General features: G+C 39.4%; 2 protein-coding genes across 6 annotated transcripts in view; both read left to right on the forward strand.

Annotated features, from left to right (window-relative positions):
• The window catches only part of LOC122781832 (LIM domain-binding protein 3-like), a 37,556-nt gene extending 24,857 nt beyond the window's left edge, over positions 1 to 12,699 (forward strand). Inside the window, exons 6-14 of one of the 3 annotated variants that reach the window (XM_044045890.1) lie at positions 223 to 386; positions 926 to 959; positions 4,256 to 4,363; positions 6,338 to 6,606; positions 7,227 to 7,611; positions 8,421 to 8,601; positions 8,827 to 8,947; positions 9,792 to 9,907; positions 10,581 to 12,699. In XM_044045890.1, the coding sequence (XP_043901825.1) occupies positions 223 to 386; positions 926 to 959; positions 4,256 to 4,363; positions 6,338 to 6,606; positions 7,227 to 7,611; positions 8,421 to 8,601; positions 8,827 to 8,947; positions 9,792 to 9,907; positions 10,581 to 10,670 (1,468 nt within the window). In that variant the 3' untranslated portion in view covers positions 10,671 to 12,699. The remainder of the gene's footprint in view (positions 1 to 222; positions 387 to 925; positions 960 to 4,255; positions 4,364 to 6,337; positions 6,607 to 7,226; positions 7,612 to 8,420; positions 8,602 to 8,826; positions 8,948 to 9,791; positions 9,908 to 10,580) is intronic. The other 2 variants (XM_044045891.1, XM_044045892.1) reach the window with 2 other exon arrangements.
• A 2,536-nt stretch (positions 12,700 to 15,235) lies between these two features.
• Positions 15,236 to 24,734, forward strand: part of LOC122781834 (bone morphogenetic protein receptor type-1A-like) — a 32,653-nt gene continuing 23,154 nt past the window's right edge. For all 3 annotated transcript variants that reach the window (XM_044045895.1, XM_044045898.1, XM_044045897.1), the window contains exon 1: positions 15,236 to 15,545. The gene's annotated coding sequence lies outside the window, so the exon portion shown is untranslated. The remainder of the gene's footprint in view (positions 15,546 to 24,734) is intronic.

A 24,734-nucleotide genomic window follows, 5' to 3' on the forward strand; every position in this document is an offset into this window, starting at 1 on the left:
ACATTGAACTGTCCAGTCAAACTGATGAAAGAACCTGAATGTTCTGAGGCCTGTTCTCCTTCTTCCACTGTTGTCTAAATGTTTACATCTTCACTTCATGCAGCAAAACTCAATTTTATGTCAGTGCAGCAGTTTTCATTCACTCCTGTTCTGACTCTGTGTGGTGTTGGTTGGGGTGGGCGGGGCCTGTGTGTGTGTGTGTGTGTGTGGGCGTGGTTGTAGCGGTGTCATAGTTAAAGATCGTCCTGTAGACAGCGCCTCCCTCGTCTATCAGGCCGTCCACAGCGCAGACAAGGACCCGGATCTGGACGAGAGTGGACGCCGCAGCATCAACATGCAGTCCAAGTCCTTCCGGGTCCTGGCTCACATCACTGGAACCGAGTCCGGTAAGTTGCCTTTACCTGTCGCTGTCTTTATTCAGATTATTTTAGATTGCCTTAAAAGGATAGTGCAGATATTTGTTTTGGGACTGACAGATGACAGTGAGGCAAGTTGGTAAACCACTCACTCTCCTACACCAAACCCCAAAGAGAAAATCAGCTGCTGGTCCTCTGCTGCCTCGTGTGGTCACTTTTTGTCACTGAGGTAAATTTGAATAAAAGATTTTAAAGTGTGACAAAATAAGACATTTGAACTTAGTGATGGAGGCAGCAGTGGATCAACAACTCTTGTGTGTATGATGTTAAAATCATTGATTTTCTCTATGGGATTTGGTGTGGGAGAGTGAAAAGTCAATATATTTGTAATTTGTTCTTCTAAAATTAAAATGAAACACGTAAAACACATGAAATAGTCATCCACACATTCTTTTAAATGTATGTTTTGTAGCGTATAGTAGTATAATGTAGTATTTATATACTACTTTACAGAGTATAGTAGTACGTAAAGTACATAAAGTCACCTCCTGTTACTGTTTCTCTCGCAGCATCAGAGGAGAAGGAGGCGCTGATAAACAGCAGGTAGGCAGCAGACTGACTCCGCCCCCCTTCAGGCTTCTCACCTCACCTGTTCACTGTTCGCCCCTCCCCCACTGACACCACCACCACCATGTGCAGCCCCACCCACCTCCACGTCTCCGAAACACAACTCAACCCAACAGCTCGTCTATAAGACAGTGCCCCCTTCAGGCCAAAATGACTTGAACAACTTTAGCGGCGTGAGTGACGTTAGCAACATTAATGACTTTAGCATTAATGAAGCTCACTGATGAAAATAAAAATCATTTTGTTTTTTTTGTTTTTAAAAAAAAACATTGTAGCAACATTATCCACAGATTCCAGGAGGGGGCAGTACTGAGTGAACAACGCAAAACGTTAGCCAGACTTTATGTTAAGGAACTTAATATAAAGAAATAAGTGAGCAAAAATGTAAAATTTGATATTTTTGTATTGTATCTTTCTTTAATAATCAACATTTAAATATTAATCAGAATTTTATTTTAATAATTGACGTAACAAAAATAGCAAGAATTAGATGAAAGTGAGAAAAAAAAAGGCTTTTAATGAAAATAAAAATGTTCAATCAGTCAATCAAACTCTGAGGGAACTCAATGTTATGTAATGACCATGTTCTTCCAAGAGAGGGAGCTGCAGGGCTGAGTTGTAGTTTGAGCACAGCACAGAAAAATCTGAACAAAAAAAACAGACATGAGTGAAGAATAATAATCATTTTATATATGAATATATACATATATATATATATATATATACATATAAAAATCCAATAAAAGCAACATACTCAATAAAATGTAAAAATTAAAAAAAAAAAATTATTAAATTCTATGTAAGAAAAAGGTACAGATAACAATAATATCAATAGAATTAAAAATAAAATACAATAAAATCACAAACAGCAACAGACACTGTGTTTGTGCCTTTAATGGTTTAAAAATACAGAGATAAAAACTCTCTGTTCCGATTAATGTTTGATGTTTTAAAGTGAGATATATTGTGTGAAAATAAGATTATTTTTCTTTTTAGGAATAAAAAAAAACCAAGAACAATGTCCCAGAAATGAGGATTATTGGACATTTTTGCAGTGTAGAGATCTGTGTGTCTGTTAACCTCCTGCCCCTCCCTCTGCCCCTCCCCTCCTGTCTCATCACTGATGGATGGAACTCTCTCTCTCTCTCTTATTTAATCATCCCTCCATTAAGTCCCGATCGATCGACCTGACATAAGCCAAATGTGGCTCCGTCGTCAGACTTCATTCTTCGCTCCATGACTCAACGTCAATCAATAAACGAGCAGAGGTCGACTTTTTATCTGCCAATAAAGAGAGAGTGTTTTTCTTTTCTTCTTCTCTGAGATTCTACAAACACTCACACAAAATCACTTCATCAGTGACAGAAATACATTAAAAAAATTATGTAAAATATTAAGATAGTGTAAATGTGAACAACAGTGAAGTGAATCAAATGTAATCACAAACAAAAACATATAACATTAAACACAGGAACATGAATGATTAATAAATATGGAATATTTGTCATATTTTATTAGTCAATTAGTAAGTAATGCTTCCTGTTCAGGATATTATTATTATATTTCTGAGTATATATCATTTAAAACAGTGTTCACATTCAAATAAACCCAAAACAGCTTGTATACATAAACAAAGGGGGTAACCCACGGTTACGAAAAGGTTTGACACTTCCTGTTTACATTGAAGAAAAAACCTGGGGTGACAATATTAATGATAAACAATTAATATAATTAATTATAAATATAATATATATAATTTGTTTGTTTGTTTGGTTTCTTTATTTGATAATGTCACATCAAACTGGGAAAATGTGAGCATTTTGGTTTTTGCATGTTGTTTTTTTAACTCATGTTGTCTGTGACGTCTGTGATGTTTGTGATGTATGTGATGTCTGTGATGTCTGTGATGTCTGTGATGCCTGTGACATCTGTGATATTTGTGATGTATGTGAAGTCTGTGACGTCTGTGATATTTGTGATATTTGTGACGTTTGTGAGGTCTGTGAGGTCTGTGACGTCTGTGACATCTGTGATATTTGTGATGTATGCAAGGTCTGTGATATCTGTGATGCTTGTGACGTATATGAGGTCCGTGACATCTGTGATGTTTGTGAGGTCTGTGAGGTCTGATATTTGTGACGTATGTGAGGTCTGTGATGTCTGTGATGTTTATGACGTATGTGAGGTCTGTGATATCTTTGATGTTTGTGACATATGTGAGGTCTGATATTTGTGACATTATGTGAGGTCTGTGAGGTCTGTGATGTCTTTGATGTTTGTGATGTCTGTGATGTCTGTGATGTTGGTGGTGTCTGTGATGTCCGTAAGGTTGTGATGTTTGTGGTGTCTGTGATGTTTGTGACGTATGCGAGGTCTGTGACGTCTGTCGTGTTTGTGACGTATGTGAGGTCTGCGACGTCTGTGATATTTGTGAGGTATGGGAGGTCTGTGACATCTGTGATGTTTGTGATGTCTGTGATGTTTGTGATGTCTGTGCCGTTGGTAGTGTCTGTGATGTCTGTAATGTTGTGACGTTGGTGGTGTCTGTGATGTCTGTAATGTTGTGATGTTTGTGGTGTCTGCGATGTTTGTGACATAAATGAGGTCTGTGATGTTTGTTACGTTTGTGACGTCTGTGATGTTTGTGACGTATGTGTGGTCCATGATGTTTGTGACGCCTGTGATGTTTGTGACGTATGCAAGGTCTGTGACGTCTGTCATGTTTGTGGCGTATGTGAGGTCTGTGGCGTCTGTGATATTTGTGAGAATTATGGGAGGAGTCTGTGACATCTGTGATGTTTGTGATGTCTGTGATGTTTGTGATGTCTGTGCCGTTGGTGTCTCTGTGATGTCTGTGACTTTGGTGGTGTCTGTGATGTCTGTAATGTTGTGACGTTTGTGGTGTCTGCGATGTTTGTGACGTATATGAGGTCTGTGATGTTTGTGACGTTTGTGACGTCTGTGATGTTTGTGACATATGTGAGGTCTGTGATGTTTATCTGTGGCGCCTGTGACATCTGTGATGTTAGTGACGTTGGTGATGTCTCGGATGTTTGTGATGTCTGTGATGTTTGTGACGTATGTGAGGTCTGTGATGTTTGTGATGTCTGTGACATATGTGAGGTCTGTGACGTTTGTTTGTGTTTAATGATACAGTTATATATTTATATACTGTCATCAGTTGCATGTGCGTGTGTGTATATAAATGTATATACTGTATACATTTGCTCTCTCTCTCCCTTTCTTTTTTACTATTGCACCCCATGCTGTAGCTCTACTGAGCATGCTCCAACATGTACTGGCTCCGCCTCCACTGCACCGCCCATTAATGTGCAGCCTCCGGAACTCGCCCCCTGTTTGCCCGACCCCGCCCCTCTCAGGTAACCAGTCAGATGTGATTTTAATACTAATAATTTCCCGGAACTTGGTGGTAAGATGTTATCCAAGTCAGGAAGTTACAGGAAGATTCCCATTTTGAATTTTGCCGTACATTTTGGGAGATTTGCACCCTACGTAAATGAGCGACATCATCCGAGCACGTTTGTTGTAGGACATAAAAAAAAAAACACGAGACACACCAAAGGTGAAAAGTTGTTGAAAGGTTTTGTGGATTCAAAAGTGAGGTCAGGGAACTGCTGCACTCCCCGACGTGCGTTGGGGACGCTTGTGTGGGGGGGAAACAAGGGTGTGATCATGCGTGCAATCCTAGTTATTGTTGGTTTTTATCAACAAATATTTGATAAAACAACCAAATTGAAGGTGATTATGTGTGAATATCACGTGAAGTTTGGTAAAGATTTGATCATGTACAGCTGAGTTAGATACATTTTGGGGATTGAGATTTGCTGCGTTGTCACAGTAATGACGTTTGATTAAAACTTACAAACTTTATAAAGAAGTGTCATCGAGGTCTATTGAGTTTTTCTCTCCAAATCTGAGTTAACTGTATAAAATATGTCGGAGGAAGGAAGTGTGTAAGTAAAGACACCAAAACTATACAAAATGTCCAACTTAATGTTGGATTTTTACCTCCATTTTGTTTTTATTTTCTTATTTTTTTATTTATGGTTTATTATTTATATTTACTTCATTTAGTATTTTGCAGCCACTTTTAGCGCTAAATAGAAAATGGCCGATGTTCTTGGGTTCAGTAAAAGTTGTTGTGAGCTTCACCAATCACTGCTTGTTCAGAGGAAGGAAGAGTCAGCTTGCGGTGGAAAATAATCCTTTAATGTCTGAACAGAAAAAGTCCACTGTCGCTCTCTTCCAGCAGCAGCTTGACGCTCTCGCTCCCTTTCTCGCTGCAGTTCTTTTTCTCGCTCCTGCTGCCTCTTTCTGGACCCAGCCTACTGCAAGAGACCAGAACCAGGTTATAAGTGTACTTATATAGCTGTCTGATCACCGGCTGAGCTATTCCTACCTCTCCTCCAGCAGCCGCCACAATAACCACACCCCACTGCCACACTTGTGTACGACTTATAGAATATATACATTTTCACTCGTGTAAAATTTTGACACCAGATAAGTCGTTAATGTCCCAAAGAAGAAGAAAGAAGAGATTTTCTGGATGAATGGTTGGGTGATGAATGGTTGGGTGATGGATGGTTGATGAATGGATGGTTGGATGGGTGGATGGATGAATGGTTGGATGGGTGGATGGATGAATGTGTGGATGGATTACAGATGCAACATAATCCATAGTCCAGGTGGTGGCGTCTTGTTTGGTTAGAAAACTCTGAAGATGAAGATAACGTGTACGACTGTCTCTCTCCCTGGGTGTTTGTTTGTTTGTTTGTCTTTGTCTCCCTCGTGGGGAGGACTTTGTGTTTTTTAGTGTCTTTGTTGTGATTTAAAAAGGCAAATAGAAAAGTTGTTGCACATTAGCGCTGCCTACTGGACAGAGAGGTGAGTTGCAGTGAGTGCAGACTCTGTGTTTTGTGTTGTGTTCGTGTGCTGCTGGGAAAATCCAGCGTCTGCTGAGTTTGTTTGTTTGTTAAGAGTCACATTGATCGTGCTGATGGTGGCCATTTTTTTAAAATTATTTTTATTTCGTGAAATATGATGAGATTAAAACGTTTTAATTTGAAAATGTGTTTGAGTGAAAAATCCAAGTCTAGTTTGAACGGATGGATGATGGATGGATGGATTTTGTGGTATTTGCCACATAGTAGCACATACATGGACTTCCCTGCTAACAACTACAACAGTATTCATGACTCCGCCCAGGGCGTGGCTCTGTTTGATAGTTTTTCTTTACCCAACAGGAAACATCAACAGTCATTTATTATATGACGGATCTTAGATGTTGGTTTTATTGCAGTCATGTGTCAGTTTTGTTCTTCCTTCCTCTCCAGTCAGCACATTCAAACTCCTGCCATGCACCAGCCACCACAGGCCCCGCCTCCACATCAGTACCAGCCACACCCACAACAGACCCCACCTCCACATCAGTACCAGCCACCCCCACAACAGTACCAGCTGCCCCCCCAACAGTATCAACCTCCTCCACAGCAGTACCATCAGCCACATGCCCCGCCCACTCAGCAGAGTTCCATTCAGATCCCAATTGGCTCCGCCTCTTCGAAGGTGGTGAGCACCGCCTGCATCTACCCCACCCAACCTGGTGAGAGCGCCCACGAGCTGATTTATCAAACACATATTTTTGCATTCATTTTGCTTCCTGATTTAATAGGTTAAGACGCTGCACTGAGAGCGCCCCCTGTTGCTACTGCGTATCAAAATGATTCTCTTAATAGTCTACAATATCTTAAGAATGTGTTCACGTCTTTATCTCACTGTAAGACGGACTTTTCCAACAGGAAACTGAAATTTGTAAACCACTCACTCTCCCACACCAAACCCCAGAGAGAAAATCAGTGATTTTAACATCACAGCACACAGGAGTTGTTGTTTCACTGCTGCCTCCATCACTAAGGTATTTTGTAAAATTCGGCATTTGAAATCGTTCCTTCAGATTAACCTCAGTGACACAAAGTGACCACATGAGGCAGCAGTAGACCAGCAGCTCCTGTGTCCTCGCAAGCTAAAATCACTGATGGGGTTTGGTGTGGGAGAGTGAGTGGGTTTTTTTGGTCAGAAAATAGCTGTAAAGATAAAAAAGGTAAACACACAAAGATCTAGATTTAAGGGTCCAGTAGTGACATCTACTTTCAGAAAGTGGAACACTGGAGCTTTGTGTCGGTGAAAGCACCTGAACCCCTTTAAAGTTTCCCTCTCCTCCAGCTCCAGGTCCGGCTCCAGGTCCAGTGCCTCAGCCCCGCCCACCAGTTTCTGCCCCAGCCCCGCCCCCTCCCTCTGCTGTCACTGACTCCGCCTCTGGAAACCGACCGCCGTGGGTGAGCGACACAAACTTTGCAGATAAATTCGACCCCAGTAAAACCACCACCACCACCATGAAGGTGCCGCCGCCACTACCCCAGGCCGCACCCCCTCCACCGGCTTACATCCCCAACCCCTCCCCCGCTGGGCACCCCGCTCCTAACCCCGCCCCCATCACTCCCAGCCCTGCCAACTTCCCTCCTGTGGCGAGGGGCGTGGCTCAGAGGGCAGAGAGATTCGCTGCCAGCAGCCGCACACCTCTGTGCGGACACTGCAACAGCATCATCAGGTAAATGATGTTTATCTTCAATCATTTTACTTCATATTATTACTTCAGCCCACAGAGTGGGAGTGATGTATTGTTTTTAGTGGCTCTGTGTGTCTGTCTGTCTGTTTGTGTTTCCGCACTTGCCAATATGACCAACAGAGGCTGGCAGAGGCTGGTTGTGTGAATGGGGTGAAGTCTTGCCTTCTTACACTTGAATGCTGTTTTTGCTGTAGTTTAAAGCATCTCTGTCACTAAATTATACACAAAATAATTTTAATTATCCATGTGAAGTAAAAGTAGGAATTCATTTACCCTATACTAATTATAATTTATGTTTCCAATCAAATTCAAATTTAATTGATTTAATCGGATATTTTCTCCCACACCAAACCCCATAGAGAAAATTGGTGATTTTAACATCACAGCACACAGGAGCTGTTGATCCACTGCTGCCTCCATCACTAAGTTCAAATGTCTTGTTTTGTCACTTCAGCTTTTAAAATCCTTTGTTCAGATTAACCTCAGTGACACAAAGTGACCACATGAGGCAGCAGTAGACCAGCAGCTCCTGTGTCCCTGTGAGCTAAAATCACTGATTTTCTCCATGGGGTTTGGTGTGGGAGAGTGAGTGGTTTACAAACTTCAGTTTCCTGTTGGAAAAGTCTGTCTAACAGTGAAAACATATATATATATATATGTACTGTATATGAAAACATCTACTTCATAATTGTCATTATAGGTTAAACTGTACATTTTCACATTTGTATATTTAATGTAATTATAAAAAAGAAAACTGACGTTGATGATGAAAACATGTCACATGTTTCCAGAGGACCGTTCCTGGTGGCGCTCGGTCGTTCGTGGCACCCGGAAGAGTTTAACTGTCACTACTGTCACATGTCACTGGCTGACGTCAGCTTCGTGGAGGAGCAGAACAGCGTTTACTGTGAGAACTGCTACGAGGAGTTCTTCGCCCCGACCTGCGCTCGCTGTAACACCAAGGTCATGGGGGTGAGAGAGTCCACACCTGAAGAGGGTCCACACCTGAAAATCTGACCATTTTATTGTGATACTTTAGTTTCAGAGGCTTTAGTTAAAAATGTAATATAGATTTAAACAGACGTTCTCTACATGTTTACTGTGAAACACTGGATTATTTGTTAATCTGAGACTGAGTTATCTGTTTTTACATTAAACTGAACAGTTGTTTTCTGTGTGTGTGTGTGTGTGTAACAGGAAGTGATGCACGCTCTGCGCCAGACGTGGCACACGACCTGCTTCGTGTGCGCTGCCTGTGGACAAGCCTTCGGAAACAGTCTCTTCCACATGGAGGACGGGGAGCCGTACTGTGAGAAAGGTGCTGAGTCAGCGTTTGTCACACTGGTCACATGACTCATCGTAGATAGATAGAAAGCTGTTAACTAACTAAAATAGATAACTAGTTAATCTAGGTGGCTAACTAGCTAGGATACATGGCTACCTAGCTGCACTAGTCGTTAAGTAGCTGGGATAGATGGCAAACTAGCGAAGACTAACTAAGATAGGTGCTTACTAGCTAAGGTAGTTGTTAACTAGCTAGGATAGATGCTAACTAGCTAATGTAGTTGTTAGCTAACTAAGATAGATGCTAATTGTCAAAGACAGACGGTTAACTAAATATGATAGTTGTTACCTAGCTAGGATAGATGCAAGATATATGCTGCATAGCTAAGTTAGTTGTTTACTAGTGAGGATAGTCGGCTGCCTAGCTAAGATAGATGGGTTAATATATGCTAACTGGCTAAGATGGACGTTAACTAACTAATATAGGTGGCTAACTGGCTAGGATAGATGTTACCTAGCTAAGTTAGTTGTTAACTAGCTAGGATAGATGGCTAACTAGCAAAGACAGATGGTTAATGAGATTAGATAGTTGTTACCCAGCTAACATAGATGCACTAGGTAAGGTAGTTGTTAACCGGCTAAGATAGATGCTAACTAATGTTACGCCCAGCCGTAACACTAGTTAAGATAGATGTCAACGGTATAGCTTGGTTGTTAACTAGCTAATTATATATATTTTATATAATTAGCGATATATAATATATAATTATTATTTCTTTGATTCTATGAGGTTTTTTTGTGTTAAATTGCACCTGTAAACACATGTCCCAGAGTTGAAAGAAAGGTCACAGGTCACGTGTAAACTGTGTTTGTGTCAGATTACGTCGCCCTCTTCAGCACTAAGTGTCACGGCTGTGACTTTCCTGTGGAAGCTGGTGATAAGTTCATCGAGGCTCTGGGTCACACCTGGCACGACACCTGCTTCATCTGCGCCGTAAGATTTTAATCTTTATACCATCAATGACACAAAAGATTTACAGTTTAGATTTAGATGTTCAATGTACAAACCTTATGTCTATAAAAGTTGGAATAGATACAAACAGATAAAAGCACAATTCTGTGGCTGCTGAGAGAAAAACATGCGCATGTTTGTTTTTGAAAATAAAAGTATAACACGGTGTCATCAGCATATAGATTAATCTTAAAGTCTGGACAAACAAAATGAGAGATTTGACTTTTTATCACAGTTTTATAAAGAGTTTCCGATGATTTGACGATAATTGCTAACGATTGAATTAGAAAATAGAAAAATAGAGTTACAGCAGATTCAAACAAACATAGTGGATTTGACTTTTTATTGCAGTTTTTAAAGGATCCCAACTTTTTGGGAAATCAGTGTTTCCGATTATATGACAATTGCAACAGCTTTTTGCTTTGTTTTTGTATGTGTATAATATGGTGTCATCCGCATATAGATTGATCTTAACATTTGGACAGACAAAATTACAGATTTTACTTTTTATCATAGTTTTTTTAGTGTCCCAACTTTTCTGGAAATCAGGTTTGTATTTGTTTTCCGACCAAAACCTAAGAAAAAGAGATTTTGAACTCAATATCGAGACTAATCACGTTTATTTCCGTATATTTATGTTTTTAACGCTGTGCAGGTGTGTCACGTGAACCTGGAGGGTCAACCTTTCTACTCAAAGAAAGACAAACCTCTGTGTAAGAAACACGCTCACGCCATCAACGTGTAAACACCTGTGGATCGACACTGCCAACTGTAACGCAACATCGAACACAAGCCCACGACTGTTCGCAGATGCTCTTTTACAAAGAATACTCTCTTTTTGTTGTTGCTGAAAACGATGCTGCCTGATGATTCGGCTTCAAAGTCACAAAGTTTTAGCTCATTTTATTACGAACTGTAGTTTGTTTTTGGGTTTTTTGTTTCTTACCAGAAACAACCTGATGTCCATGCAGCGCTCAGTTCCTCATGTACGGAGTCTCAAAACACCAACAGAAATATTATATTAATCCAATATATAAACTGATGTATAATATAATAATAATGAAGACTATTTACATTTAACGTAAGTAATATTGCAACAAAAAACAAATATAATCAATAAACGATAGTAGATTCTATATATCGTAGATTCATTCATTTAATTTAGACTAAAATTATTTTTGCAGACTCCGTACATGAAACAGCACCGCTGTGGTTTTTGTCTTTGTCACATCTCTGGCTTATTTTGTGCCTATTTTGATTTTTTAAACTCATTTATAAACAAGAATCTTTAACGTTTGGAAACATGATGTCTGTGTAGACTAGCTGATTTTAACCCTAACCCTTTGTTGGTTGTTTTTTGCTTTGAAAGACAAAATGGCTTCTGTTCTCAGTCTGAACATGGACTGGGAGATTGGACTGGGGTCTTGGACTTGGGTCTTGGACTGGGGTCTTGGACTTGGGTCTTGGACTAGGGTCTTGGACCGGGGTCTTGGACTTGGGTCTTGGACTTGGGTCTTGGACTGGGTCTTGGACTGGGTCAGACCTGGTGCTAGTCTGGAGTGAAGTGGTCTGACTGTAGCTATGTGACTGGGAACTGAAGAAGAAGAAGAAACCTTTTATGTGACGTGTTTGTAGAAGTGAGTGAAAGAAAGGGGGCGGGGCTACAGGGTTTGACAACATGAAAGGAGCTAGCCATATTTGAAACATGTCTGTATGGTTGAACTCATTGAATTTGATTGTTTTCAGGTTGATTTTGTAGGATTTATTTTTCAGGAAGTTTTCAAAAACTATAAACGTTTTATTTTTACACTAAACCCCCCAAAACTGAAATGTATCTGTTGCCACATCACGATATTAACTCTGATAATAATGTAAATTATTTTCCTAATAATTATAATTTCAACGCGATGGTTGAAATACCCGGCTCCAGCTCCAGCTCCAGTTCACTGACAATGCCCTGTTTTTCTCCACAGTGCAACAACAAATCGGCTTGAATTTCATATTTATTGACTGTTTTTGATGGCGTGATATTTATTAACAAGCTAATGTATTGTCACTGCTGCGCTCAGTGGTCATCACACTATTATTATTATTATTATAATTATTATTAGTTTGTCTTTGTTTGGCCTCACATTTAGATTTTTTTTCTAACTACACTGTAAATGTTGTCAACTGTTACAACTACATTTGTTTTTTAATCACACTCTTTTCACCTGCTGCCTTTGGGACAATGATTTTTTTTTATTTATAACAAAGATTGACCACAAAAAAATTATAAAATATCTGTATACATGTTGTAGAGCCAATATAAATGATCAATAATAATCATTAGGTTTATTTTTGACAAAATGTGACATCTCAAACCTTTTAAAGACAATATTTAAGATTTCTCTCGTACAAAGTGTAAAGTCTTTTTAGAATTGAAGTAATATTGTATTTAATTTGTAATTTCACAGTTATAAATACACAGTTTTAACTGATGTGTGAGGTCAGTACAAGGTTTTGCAGCGTGAATAGAGCCTCAGATTCACTTTAGACAATAGTTTGTGCAAGAAAATGTAAACGTTTGTCATCAACATCTGTTTTGTGCCTTAAAGAAATAGTTCTGGTATTATTTTGAAGTGTGGTTGTATGTGGTACTGACAGTCCTGTGAGCGCCCCCTGTGTCTGAATGCTAAATGACACCAGCAGGCAGCTCTGAGTGAAAACATGGCTGTCAGCAGAGATGCGAGGAAAAACAGATTTTAGCCACCAAAGTCCATAGAGAAAACCAGTGATTTTAGCTCATGGGGACTCAGGAGCTGCTGGTCTACTGCTGCCTCGTGTGGTCACTTTGTGCCACTGAGGTCAATCTGAACAGGAAAATTTAAATGCCAAATTTGCTAAATAAGACATTTGAATTTAGTGATGGAGGCAGCAGTGGATCGACAACTCCTGTGTGCTGTGATGTTAAAATCACTGATTTTCTCTATGGGGTTTGGTGTGGGAGAGTGAGTGGTTTGTACATTGGCGTTCACCATGAGCATCTGTGTCTGGACAGAGGGGGCGCTCATGGCACAGGTCAGCACTGATGCTGTGTTAATACAACATCACTTTAAAAAGTGTGAACTATCCCTTTAACATCACCCAGTGACCAGCATACACACACACACACACACACACATGTACAGTCTGTGTGTGCTGGTGTACAGTTTTTACTATTTTATACAGTGTGTGTGTGTGTGTGTGTGTGTGTGAGAGAGAGGCGTGTGTGACTGTGTGTGTGTGTGTGTGTGTGTGTGTGTGTGTGTGTGAGAGAGAGCGTGTGTGACTGTGTGTGTGTGTGTGAATGAGTGCATGCAGAACAGTGTGTCACAGTTTGTAGCAGCACGACGTTAGTTTGTTAGTTTGTGATAGAAGAGCTGACTCAGCTGTTTAACCTGTGATGACGTCACAGCTCATGTGATGATGATGTCATAGCCTCAGCTGCTGTACTTGGTTTGATTGACAGGTTTTAGAAGTTGAATAAATTGCACTTCAAACACTTGTCATGTTTTCACTGTTTCTTTTGTCAAAATTAGTGACACCTACTGATGAGACCACACATTTAAAATGTGGCCTTCACAAACCAAAACTCAACACACAAGCTCTGGCTGATTTGTCCATTCAGGCTTCTGTAGAAACACGGCAGCACAAGATGGCCGACCCCGTAAAGCAAGGCCCTTACCTAGAAAACGGCAGCACAAGATGGCCGACCCCGTAAAGCAAGGCCCTTACCTAAAGTAAAAAGTCTTATGATGCGTTTCATTTGTAGTCGGAACTCACAATTTCCGAGGTCATGGGGGCGGTCCTTACATGGTAACGCCCCCTGAACTAGTATTCCAAGATGAATGCTTTGTCATGGACTGGTATTGCTAACAGTGGCTAGCCCAAGATACGTGTCCCACTTCTGATATAAATGAAAACCGTTCAGTTTCTTTTAATTATAAACTTATTCAAACAGCCTTTGTAATTGTTACGTACTGGACCTTTAAAAAGATAAAATTATAATGATGAAAAATGGGATTATTTTCTCAATCGACTTGTGTAGTCAAATGTCAGAAAACAGTGAAATAATGTTGATTATTGTTTTGTTCAAAAAAGTTTTAATTGATATTCAAAATCATTGTTGGAACTCCAAACATAACTTTTATAGTAATTAAAGTAATCTGTGTGATAACAGTGTATTTTAATTTTTAAATTATCTTTCATAAAAATTACAACATTAACTTTTATTATTTGAGTAAAAACACACAAAAAAATCCTCTGTGAATCTTCCAGTAAAAATTAACACATTAGTTCCTCTTTCACTTCTACATTAGGTTCATGCGTCATCTTTACTTTTTTTACTCAGACTAAAGAGTTGCAACATAAAATTACAGTAACACCTAAAAAAATAGTATTAATATTATTATTAATAATAATAATAATAATAATAATAATAATAATAATAATGATAACAATAATAATAACAACAATAATAATCATCATCATCATCATCATGATAATCATAATACTCATAGTTATTATGACGATTATTATTATAATCGTCATAATAATTATAATAATTGTGTCTATAGTAGTAGTTGTCCCGTCGTTCCTTTAACGAACACTAGAGGGCGCCTGAGCCGCTTCAGTCTTGTCAGTTCAGCTGTGATTGGAATCACAGAGTCAGGGAAAAAACAGACCTCTCACTCTGCCTCAATTTTAGGAGTTTAAACTGGAATGGCCCCCCTCATGTCGGATTTCCAACACAAAAAATCGGAGCAACCTCAGCATGTTATTGAGTGATTTTGCTAACAATTTGTGCAAACTCGGATTTCCAACTTGGAAACTTCCAAAATGGCTGCCACTTCAAAACACTGCTATTAACCGTTAATCACGTGTGACATGTCACTACACTATTTGTGTGAGCAACAGCTAATTTGAATTACGTGAACAGAGATATATCTGTGTATGTGTTATCCCCCAACTTCTCAATTAGAACATGGTGAACTTTTAATTATCCGATCCAAGTGACTTACATAATGTAACTTATCTTTTTATTATATATAAAAAAAACTACACATGTATATATATATATATATATATATATATATATATATATATATATATATATATACACATGTATATGTATGTATATGTGTGTATGTATATTATTGCAGCCTCAAGGCAGGGATTCGAACCCAGGGTCTCCTGTTTACTAGACAGGCACCTTAACCAACTAAATTCGTGGAGCCACCAGAGTGAGCCATCTCTGCGGCAAGAGACGATCTTTGTGCGGCTGGAATTCGCTCCCTCCATCATCAGAGTGAGAGAGAGAGAGAGATCACGCAGTGAAAAAAATAAGCAGAAGATTCGCGGGGAACTTTTACTCGTTTCTTTTCTAATCTCACCGTGTTTTGTTGTTGTTGTTTTTTTTTTACCGTGGGATTATAATAAAGTGGATTACTGTGATGAAATAGCGTCGAAGGCAGCGCCACGTCCACGGCAGCAAGAGTGAATTACGCCGGGGTAAAGAGACGTAAAAGCGGGATCGATCCTCAACTTCAGTCCCTCCCTGTGTGTCTGCTGCTCCGGCTCCGGACGCGACTATGTCCTGGTGAGAACGCGACTCTCCGTCACGCCGTCTAACTCTTTCTTTATCTCTGCCGCTTAAAAACTAAACATAAATAATGTCACGGACGTGTTTTAACTTCACGTCACTCTTTAATTCAAGCAGCTGTTGTGTGGTTAAGTTATGGTGCTGTGTATGTTCTGTTTTTGTGTGTTAATTTACGCCATTAATCGTCGGGAACTGTGTTTGCAGATTTTGTGTGCGTGTGTGCGTGGTTCCGGTGATAGACGGACCCCTCTCGTTTCTGTCGTGCACTTAAAAAAAAAAGTTAGCGTTGTCCCTAGTTTATTTGTTTATTTTTATTTAAAACACACATTATTTATTACAAACACACACAGGACTGCGACTAACACTTGATTTAATTGCTGTAAATGTTCACGTAGTTTTAGCCACATTCCTCAGTATAGCTAATGTCGCTGCAGTTTCAACGGCTCGTGTGTAATTAAAGTAAAATCTGAGCAGTTTATTAACATTTTAATATAACAACATGGACTTTGTTCGTTATTTTTAAACACTTTACTCGCATTGGTTTTAAAAAAAATATATAAACTCAAACGACACCATCGAGCTAACGAGTACATTTAAATTAGCCACAGTTTATAAAAACCGTGCATCGTGTTTAGTTAAAAGGTTTTTGTGGTGTGTGTGTGTGTGTGTGTGTGTTTTATAAACGTTCACGTATTCCACACGTCACTGGTGAGTTACATTTTGTTGTTGCTCGGCTCGTTAGTTAGTTAGCAAGCATTGTAGCTCTTAAACCGACACTAACTAGTTTGAAGAGAAACGTTATCGTTGAGGTTTTTTATAGCTCTAAAAATGTGTCATAAAGCATGAACTAAAATACTGCATTTAACTTGACATTTGAACTAACTTTTAACACTTTTTACTCGACAAACGTATCAAAAACAACGAACAACAGTTTAGTGTGGTGGTGTTGTTAATGGTGCAGCTCCACGTTAACAAACTGTTTGTTGTGTTTAGTTACTTGGTTGTGTTGTTGGTTAGTTAGTTTGTTAGTTGTATTTGGTTGTATCTTGTTAGCTGTGTAGCTCCTTGTTATCTTGAATATTTTGGTTGTGGGAGGTGTTAGTGAGTGAGTTAGTTGTGTGTGTGTGTGTGTGTGTGTGTGTGTGTGTGTGTGTGTGTGTGTGTGTGTGTAGTCGTCAGTGATGCTGGTCTTTGTTAAACTGTATATTTTGGTCAGTAACCAGACGACGTCCATCTGTTAATGAAGATCAGACACGGAGGTTCATGTGTAAGCGGGTCAGTCAGTCACAGTGTGTGTGCTTGTGTTTGATCGAGAGGATTGTGATGATGACAGGATTAATCACCACTGCTGTTTTTTTGTCCTTGCTTCATTTCAAATACAAACATTTCAGAATCACAATATGATTTAAATTTTTTTACCACAAAGTGTTGTTCAGCTCTGTTCTCCTCCCTCCACCTGTGTGTGTGTGTGTGTGTGTTAGAAATTAAAATGTACCATTATCCATATGTCAGACAGCTGTACATTCCACAGCCAAGCCCAGAATCTGTTACTGAAATAACAGACAGACTGACAGTCAGGCCACAGAGAGAGTGAGAATATGAATTTATCTTTTCTTATGTTACGTTTAGATGTTAAACACTGAATCCCCCCCCCATTTAAATATAAAGCGAAAGACACGTCTTTAAATTTCTCATTTTGTCAAACAGAGCTGCTGATTTTCTCATGTCTCATGATTAATCTCATTTTAATCCAAAAACAGCCATCTATGAAGCTGGACATCTTTGTCTCAGTGTCTCTACATGACAAAAAACCCTTAAAGTGTTTTAATTAAAAAAAAAAAAAAAAAAACATTTATTGTTTGTAATCATTTTGTAACAGGCTTTAATCAGTCATAATAATGTTGGTTGTTTTGTTAATCTAGCTGTTAGCTTGGTTTCACACAGTGTTACATATCATATTTTAATCTAGATTTTGCCGGTGGGATTTTACACCATAGCGATAGCTCTTGTGTGTAACGATGCAGTGATGTATAACGTTGAGTCAACAGAGTAAAGTGTTGAACATAAAATTAAGTTTTTCTTCATTTATTTTGCTGATGATGGCTCCATCATTTAGATAGAATTTTGATGTATCGGAAAATACATGTTTTCTCTGCTGGACACATGAGTTATTGGTCCTCGGTGGCCTCAAGATCTATTGGCCATTTAAAAAAGAAAAAAAGAAGCAATTTCTGTCTAATAGGAGCAGCTAAGAGATGCATTCAAGGACCCTTGTACATTTCATTCTGTCCTCAAAGTAAATGCTTGTTGTTGCTGCCACCTTGAGGTAATTGATGTACCACTAATGAGATAGATTGAATATTCAAGGCCGTCTTTAAGTCCATCCTTATTTCTCTTACTGAGGACAAAGACGTCACGTTATGTCTCCAACGCTGTGTATTGTGTGTGTGTGTGTGTGTGTGTGTGTCTTGTATTTGTTACCTCTTTTCTGTCATAAACACTGACCTTGTCAGGACCTCATGGAGACCAAAACCTGGTCCTCATGAGGTAGAACCGCATTTCTGAGGAACTGTAGTTGTCGTTGTAGTGAATTGTAGTTCTGGGTTATGGTTAGTTATTAACTTGTTATGGTTAAGGTTAGTGATAAGGCTTTGTTTAGTCTGTGCTAAGTCCTGGGAAGAATAGCTGCACAAACCTGTTAGTGTGTGTGTGTGAGATCTATTCTTGTACGATGACAGCAGACCTTGTCCAGTCCTGACCTCTGTACTGGGACCAGACCAGAGTCCAGGAAAAGTCCAGTTAATGCTGCTGGAGTCTGTTTGTGGAAACTTGGCTTTAACTAACTCAGACACAGACTGAAACATTTGCTGCAACACAGTCCAGTCCAGGACCTGGAATTGATCAACAGACTGATCATTTATCTGCCCCAGTGATTTGATGATGTTATATAGATATAGATATATATATATATATCTATATCTATATATGTATATGTGTATATATATGTATATATCTATATATATGTATGTATGTATATATATATATATATATATACACATATATATGTATATGTATATATGTATGTACATACATATATGTATATATTTATATATGTGTGTATATATATGTATGTGTGTGTATATATATGTATGTATGTGTGTGTGTGTGTGTGTGTGTATATATATATATATATATATATATATATATATATATATATATATATATATATACATACATATTGCTGCTGTTGGTTAATTTAAAGTTTGTGTTTTGCCCAACCTCACTGTTCGACAGACCTTTCCAACAGGAAACTGAAGTTTGTAAACCACTCACTCTCCCACACCAAAGCTCATAGAGAAAATCAGTGATTTTAACATCACAGTACACAGGAGTTGTTAATCGACTGCTGCCTCTATCATTAAGATCAAATGTCTTATTTTGTCATTTCGGCATTTAAAGTAATTTGTTCAGATTGACCTCAGTGACGCAAAGTGACCACACGAGGCAGCAGTAGACCAGCAGCTCCTGTGTCCCTGTGAGCTTAAATCACTGAAGATATCGTAGTCTTAAGATGATGCAGATTTTATCAAGCGTGTCTTTGGTGAAGTGAGTTGTTGTGTTGTTGGGAAGTTTTTTTACTGCCTTTTCTTTACGAAACTGACCAAACAAGTGGTGACATGAACGTTTGTGCGCTTCAAACCTGCATCTTTCTCGTCTTTACTCTTTTGTCAATGTGTTGTTTTCTCAGATAAAATCTGATGTCATGAATTTGTGAGGGTAATTGAGTGGTTGATTCCCAGCTCTTCCAGATGTTGTGCTGTCATTGAGCAAGGCACTCATTTGCCATGTTGCAAGTGTTGTGATTTCCAGGTTTGAAAAAACGAGTGATAAACATTTTTCAACGTTTTCTTGCACTTTATGGAGCAAACAACTGATCGATTTTGAAAATAATCTTTAGTCGCAGTTGTAAACAAAGACAGCTGAGGATAAAATGAGATTTAAAGAGAGTTTAAAATCTTTTCTTCACCTCTTTCAGCTCACGTTTGTATTTATTGGCTCTTATAAACAGAAATGGTTGTAACACTTTTGGTGTTTTCATGTATGAGTATTTTTTCTTCCTCCTTCACTGCAGTCGTTTCTTAAAGATCACTCTTTTCCGTCTCTGTTTCTCTTTTTTTCCCCCGTCACTTCTCAGTTTTCTTCTCTCCAGGGAGTGTTTCCAGTCTTGGAGGCCGAGCTCGGGGATCTCTCTCTCTCTCTCTCTTTCCTCTGCTCTATTTCTATCCCTCTCTCCTGTTTTTTTTTTTCTTCTTCCCCTCCTCCTCCATTTCTTCTTTATTTTTCCCTCCTCCTCCCCCCTCTCCCTCTTGGAGTATGTGTGTGTGTTTCCAGTCTCTGAGGCCGAGGATCAGATTACTCCAGGAGTCTCGAGGCTCTCTGGCGAGTAGGTGGAGGAGGGATGAAGGGAGCCAGTGAGGAGGTTAGGGAAGGAGGGATGGAGATCAGGTTTCACATCTCCACTCCCCCCCGGCAGCCTGGAGACAGAGTGGCTGAGCCGAGGAGGAAAACATGCAATCCACCCTCCTCCTCCTCCATCCAGCCTCTCTGCTGCTGCACAGCAGATAAATAAAGGCAGTAAATGGGAGGTGAACACACAGAGGGACAATTCTTCACCTCCCTCCCTTCATCCTGCCATCCTTCCCTGCAGAGATATTTTGTATCCTGCCCCGTGTGTTTCCTTTCTCCTGGATGTGTGGCAAAGGTGAAGCAGGTTCTGTCGTAGACAACCGGAGCCGTGGATCAAACTCCTGGACTCTGGGACGAGTGGAATGTGTCTGTGCTGGTGAAAGTAGAGAAGCCTCAGCAGTGATGATGATGATGATGCTGCTGCTGCTGCAGGAATTGAAGTCCCTGTAAAAAGCAAACACAGAGATTCTCCACTTCACACTTATAGAATAAAGAAGTTTGTATAGAAAATATAAAGAGAACTTTACCTGTAAGATATTTTTCTTTGATGTTTTCCATACACACGGCAGAAGAAGAAGACTCCAGGCAGTGTAGTACCACGCCTGTAGGTGGCGCTATAGTGCTGCTACACAAAAAACCGAGAAGGTGGCGTTGAGTGTGCACATATGACATGTTTTAAAGCAGAACTCTGCAGGATTTTTACCCTCATTTAAAGGGTACATATTATGCAAAATCAACGAAGACCCAGTCCTTTTTTGTGGTCCCCCTTAGTTTAAGTTTAGGAGATAAAACATGCGATGTTGAATTCCCTGTGCATTGTGAAGACAGCATGCGCATTTCACCGCAAATGTTACCACCCCACCAGAAAGTTTACTTGGAGAGCACTTTGTCTCTTCAAGTTCATTTGTACACATCTGACACTGTTCAGAACACATTTTTGTCTCTCTGTCTCTCTCACTATCTCTCTGTCTTTGTCTCTCACTGTCTGTCTCTCTCTCTCTGTCCCTCTCTCTGTCTCTTTCTGTCTCTGTCCCTCACTCTCTCTCTCCTCCGCCCTGACAGCAGTTGAAGGTCACGTTCGTCGTCTTGTCCTTTAATGGTATTGATCTCGACCTTAAATACACTCGCTCCACCACAGTGAATAATTCAGACATGGAACTTTCCTCACTTCCTGTGCGCAGTAATCACCACCTCCTGTTCAAATCAAACCTGACACATTTATTTATTTTTTCCTTGTAAACATTTCTTTGAAAATGTACATGTTGTGGGAGGAGAGAGGAAGTGTGTTTTTCGTGCTTTGTTTATGACGATAAATGAGGACGTAAATACAATTTAGCCTGTGAAGACATTACTGGCGCCCCCTAGTGCCAAAACTGTTTGCTAACTTAAGTTGAAGTTGATCGCATTGAAGCTCTAGGAGTTTGTTCGTGTACAGCATGTGCGAAATTGGCCCGAATTTGCTGTTTTGATCCAAAATGGCCACTTTCAAGCAAGACTTGTTTTAAATATTTTTTTTGTTTGTGGTTTGCTCATAAGAAAGAAAGAGTAAAATTGGAATTTGGTTTTGGTGTGAGAGAATCTGAGATGGACCCGATCTTTCACTGAGCGAAAACTCACCAAACACGGCGTGAGCATCAGAGCGTGTAGAACCTTCTCTGCGATTTAATTTTTGCAGGGATTGTAGTTAAAGTAGTTAACAAACAAATTTGTTTACATGTCGTGTTCCCAACAGCCACGCAGCAGGCTCCACCCACACAGACTCTGAAGCAGAAACAGTCTGGTGTTATGAAAAGTTCCCTCCTCGTTCTTCAGCAGGATTTTACTCCTCGTCTCTCGTTAATCCTTCTGCCTCAAAAGTGCAGTGAACCTTCTGAAGTGACGCTGACCCCTGGCCCTTGACCTCTGACCCCAGCATCCTCCTGACCCCCTGTTGGCTTGTTGCTCACACAGTCATCTCCGACCTGACGACTCGACTGGTGTTTTTTTTTTTGTGATGTGTTTGTTGGTTCTGTCTCAAACAAACATGAACATTTATGTCACTTAAAATGACAACAAATGTTGAAACGTCTGTTCAGTGTAGAGCTGCAGTTAACTTATCAACCAGTCAACCAACAAATACTAATCAATGGCTGATCTGGATCATATTTGCTATTCTCAGAAATATCTCAGAAACTTCATCCACATTTTTGTTTATTTTATTAGGGTTCGAGCAACAAGGTTGCAAGAACCCTAAAAATAAATCGCGTTTTTGAGGCCTTTCCCATACCCCAAAACTCACAGATTTTGGTGACCGCGTCAATCCTGGTGTAAATTTACGTCTGAAAGTCGTTCGGCGAGAATGCGTGGAAAATTGGAAGTGAGAGGGGCTAAAGTCACGCAAAAAACTTCTATTAGGTCAACTACTGTCGGTCTTAACGTACGTGAACGAAACTTGGTACAGACGTTCTTTAGGTGGGGATGGTCAAAAAAGTCGATGACAACTTTCCCGTGAATCCTACAGGAAGTCCGCCATCTTGGGTTGATCGGCCATTTTTTTATTATTATGATTGATTTAGTTAAATGTTGGTGTTTGAGTGCGTTTTAATAATTAAATTTTAGGTTATTTTAGCTTCTTAAATGTGAAATTGTGTACTTGTTTTGTCCATAAACTGGGACATGAGGTCTTGTTTTGTACACAAACAAAAAATGAAAATATTCACATTTAAGAAGCTGAAAAATCACAGAAACCTGATTTAATAATTGATTAATCATTGCAGCCCTAGTGTGTTGGACAGGCAAACTGCAGGAAGATTGTCCTTAGACCAGTGGTTTTTAAGTTCTGCAGATGTAAGGAAACATCAGATCTCATCTCTGAGTTTTCCCACTCCTCCTGAGCTCCTGTGAATGCAGCGTCCTCCCTCCTTCTCTCCTCGTTTCCTTATATCAGGTTTTTAATTTCATGTTTCTCCGGCTCCTGCCTTTTCTAGGGGAAAGCTATCGTCTTTAGCTGCTGCGTTCAGGATCTGTGTCTCACACACACACACACTGCTGTCTGTGATGTTTAATGGTGTTTGGTGGAAACAGACAATGATATTATGATGTTTTCCTGGAAACAAGATGCTTTTATTGGACACTGTAGTGCAAATAAACAGGTGTTTTACCGCCATCGCCACGGTTACATATATTGTAGTGTAGTGCTGCATGACCTTGAGTAACAGTCACTCAAGGTCGTGTGGTCACTTTGTGTCACTGAGTTAAATCAGAAAGAAGGATTTTAAATGCTGAATGAACAAAATTAAGACATTTGAACTTAGTGATGGAGGCAGCAGTGGATCAACAACTCCTGTGTGCTGTGACGTTAAAAACCTGATTTTCTCAATGGACTTTGGTTTGTGAGAGTGAGACTTCAGTTTCAAGAAAGAAACAGATATTAGGCACATAGCAAAACTAAATAAAATCAATGTCCGCTTAAGTCTACGATATTTTATGAACGTCTTCACGTCTTCATCTCACTGTTAGAAAGACATTTCTAACAGAAAACTGAAGTTTGTAAACCACTCACTCTCCCACACCAAAACTCCATGGAGAAAATCAGTGATTTTAATATCACTGCACACAGGAGTTATTGATCCACTTCTGCCTCCATCACTAAGTTCAAATGTATTATTTTGTCACTTTGGCATTTAAAGTACTTTTCAGGTTCAGGTTGACCTCACTGACATAGATTTTTATTAGGTTTAGAGTCTTTTCTACCTGTGGGTATTCCATATATTTGTTATTTCCTACTTGGTTTCAGGAGGAACCAGGAAGACTGTCCATTTTTTTTAAACTATCCCTTTAAGAACACATAACATAACATTTAACAGATTTTTGCTTGGAAAAAACATCAAATAAGTACCCAATAAACATAAATAAATGTTGATGAATGGAGTAATTATTGCTGTTTTTGAGGAAAGAATTGCAGTCAAGTGACTTGTGTTGGCTTTTTTTAATGTTCATAACTAATTCTCAGTCATTTTTCAACAAAAACCTGTCTTATTGAGTTTACATGAATATGAAACTGTGAAATCAATGACTCAGCACAGAGCAGAGACTCTGCTCATGTCTAATAAGCAGCAGAATCAGAGTGAGTGTGTGTGTGTGTGTGTGTGTTTCATGTGTCATCACAGGCTGCATACCTCCGCTCTGCACCGTCTGTCCTACACGATGACTGGTTTCACCACTTTTTCCTCCCAGTTTGCGATTCCACACCTTCAGCTGTGACGCGTCGCTCACTCTGTGTTTTATATTTAGCTGCGGGCATTTGTTTTTTACAGAAGCAGGAACCAAATGAGCAGTCTTCACCTTTCACCTTGTAAGAACAACAAAGGTGAAGACTTTATCAAAGAGTTTATCCTTTGTTGTTGATTTTAAAAAACAACAACAAAGGAAAAAACATTAAATGGAAGTTTTTACGTGACGTGGGATAAGTAATGATTATTCTGTTCTCCTATATATTTTATTTTATGATTAGTGGAGGTTAAAGTATGCATAAGTAGTGCTTAATAACGCTCAGTACATGCATTAATAACATTTATATATTACATATATAACACATATATTCTCCTTGTCTGTTCTATAATAAAATAGCGGCTCATTTTTATATCCTAAATCCCCTGCAGTGTGTCTGAAAACACACACACTGGTTGCTGGTTGTGTGTGTTTTCCAGCTGAGTGTGTCATGCGGCGGGTAGTTTTTAT

The sequence above is a fragment of the Solea senegalensis genome, linkage group LG15 (genome assembly GCF_019176455.1).
Source record: "Solea senegalensis isolate Sse05_10M linkage group LG15, IFAPA_SoseM_1, whole genome shotgun sequence".
Lineage (NCBI taxonomy): Eukaryota > Metazoa > Chordata > Actinopteri > Pleuronectiformes > Soleidae > Solea > Solea senegalensis.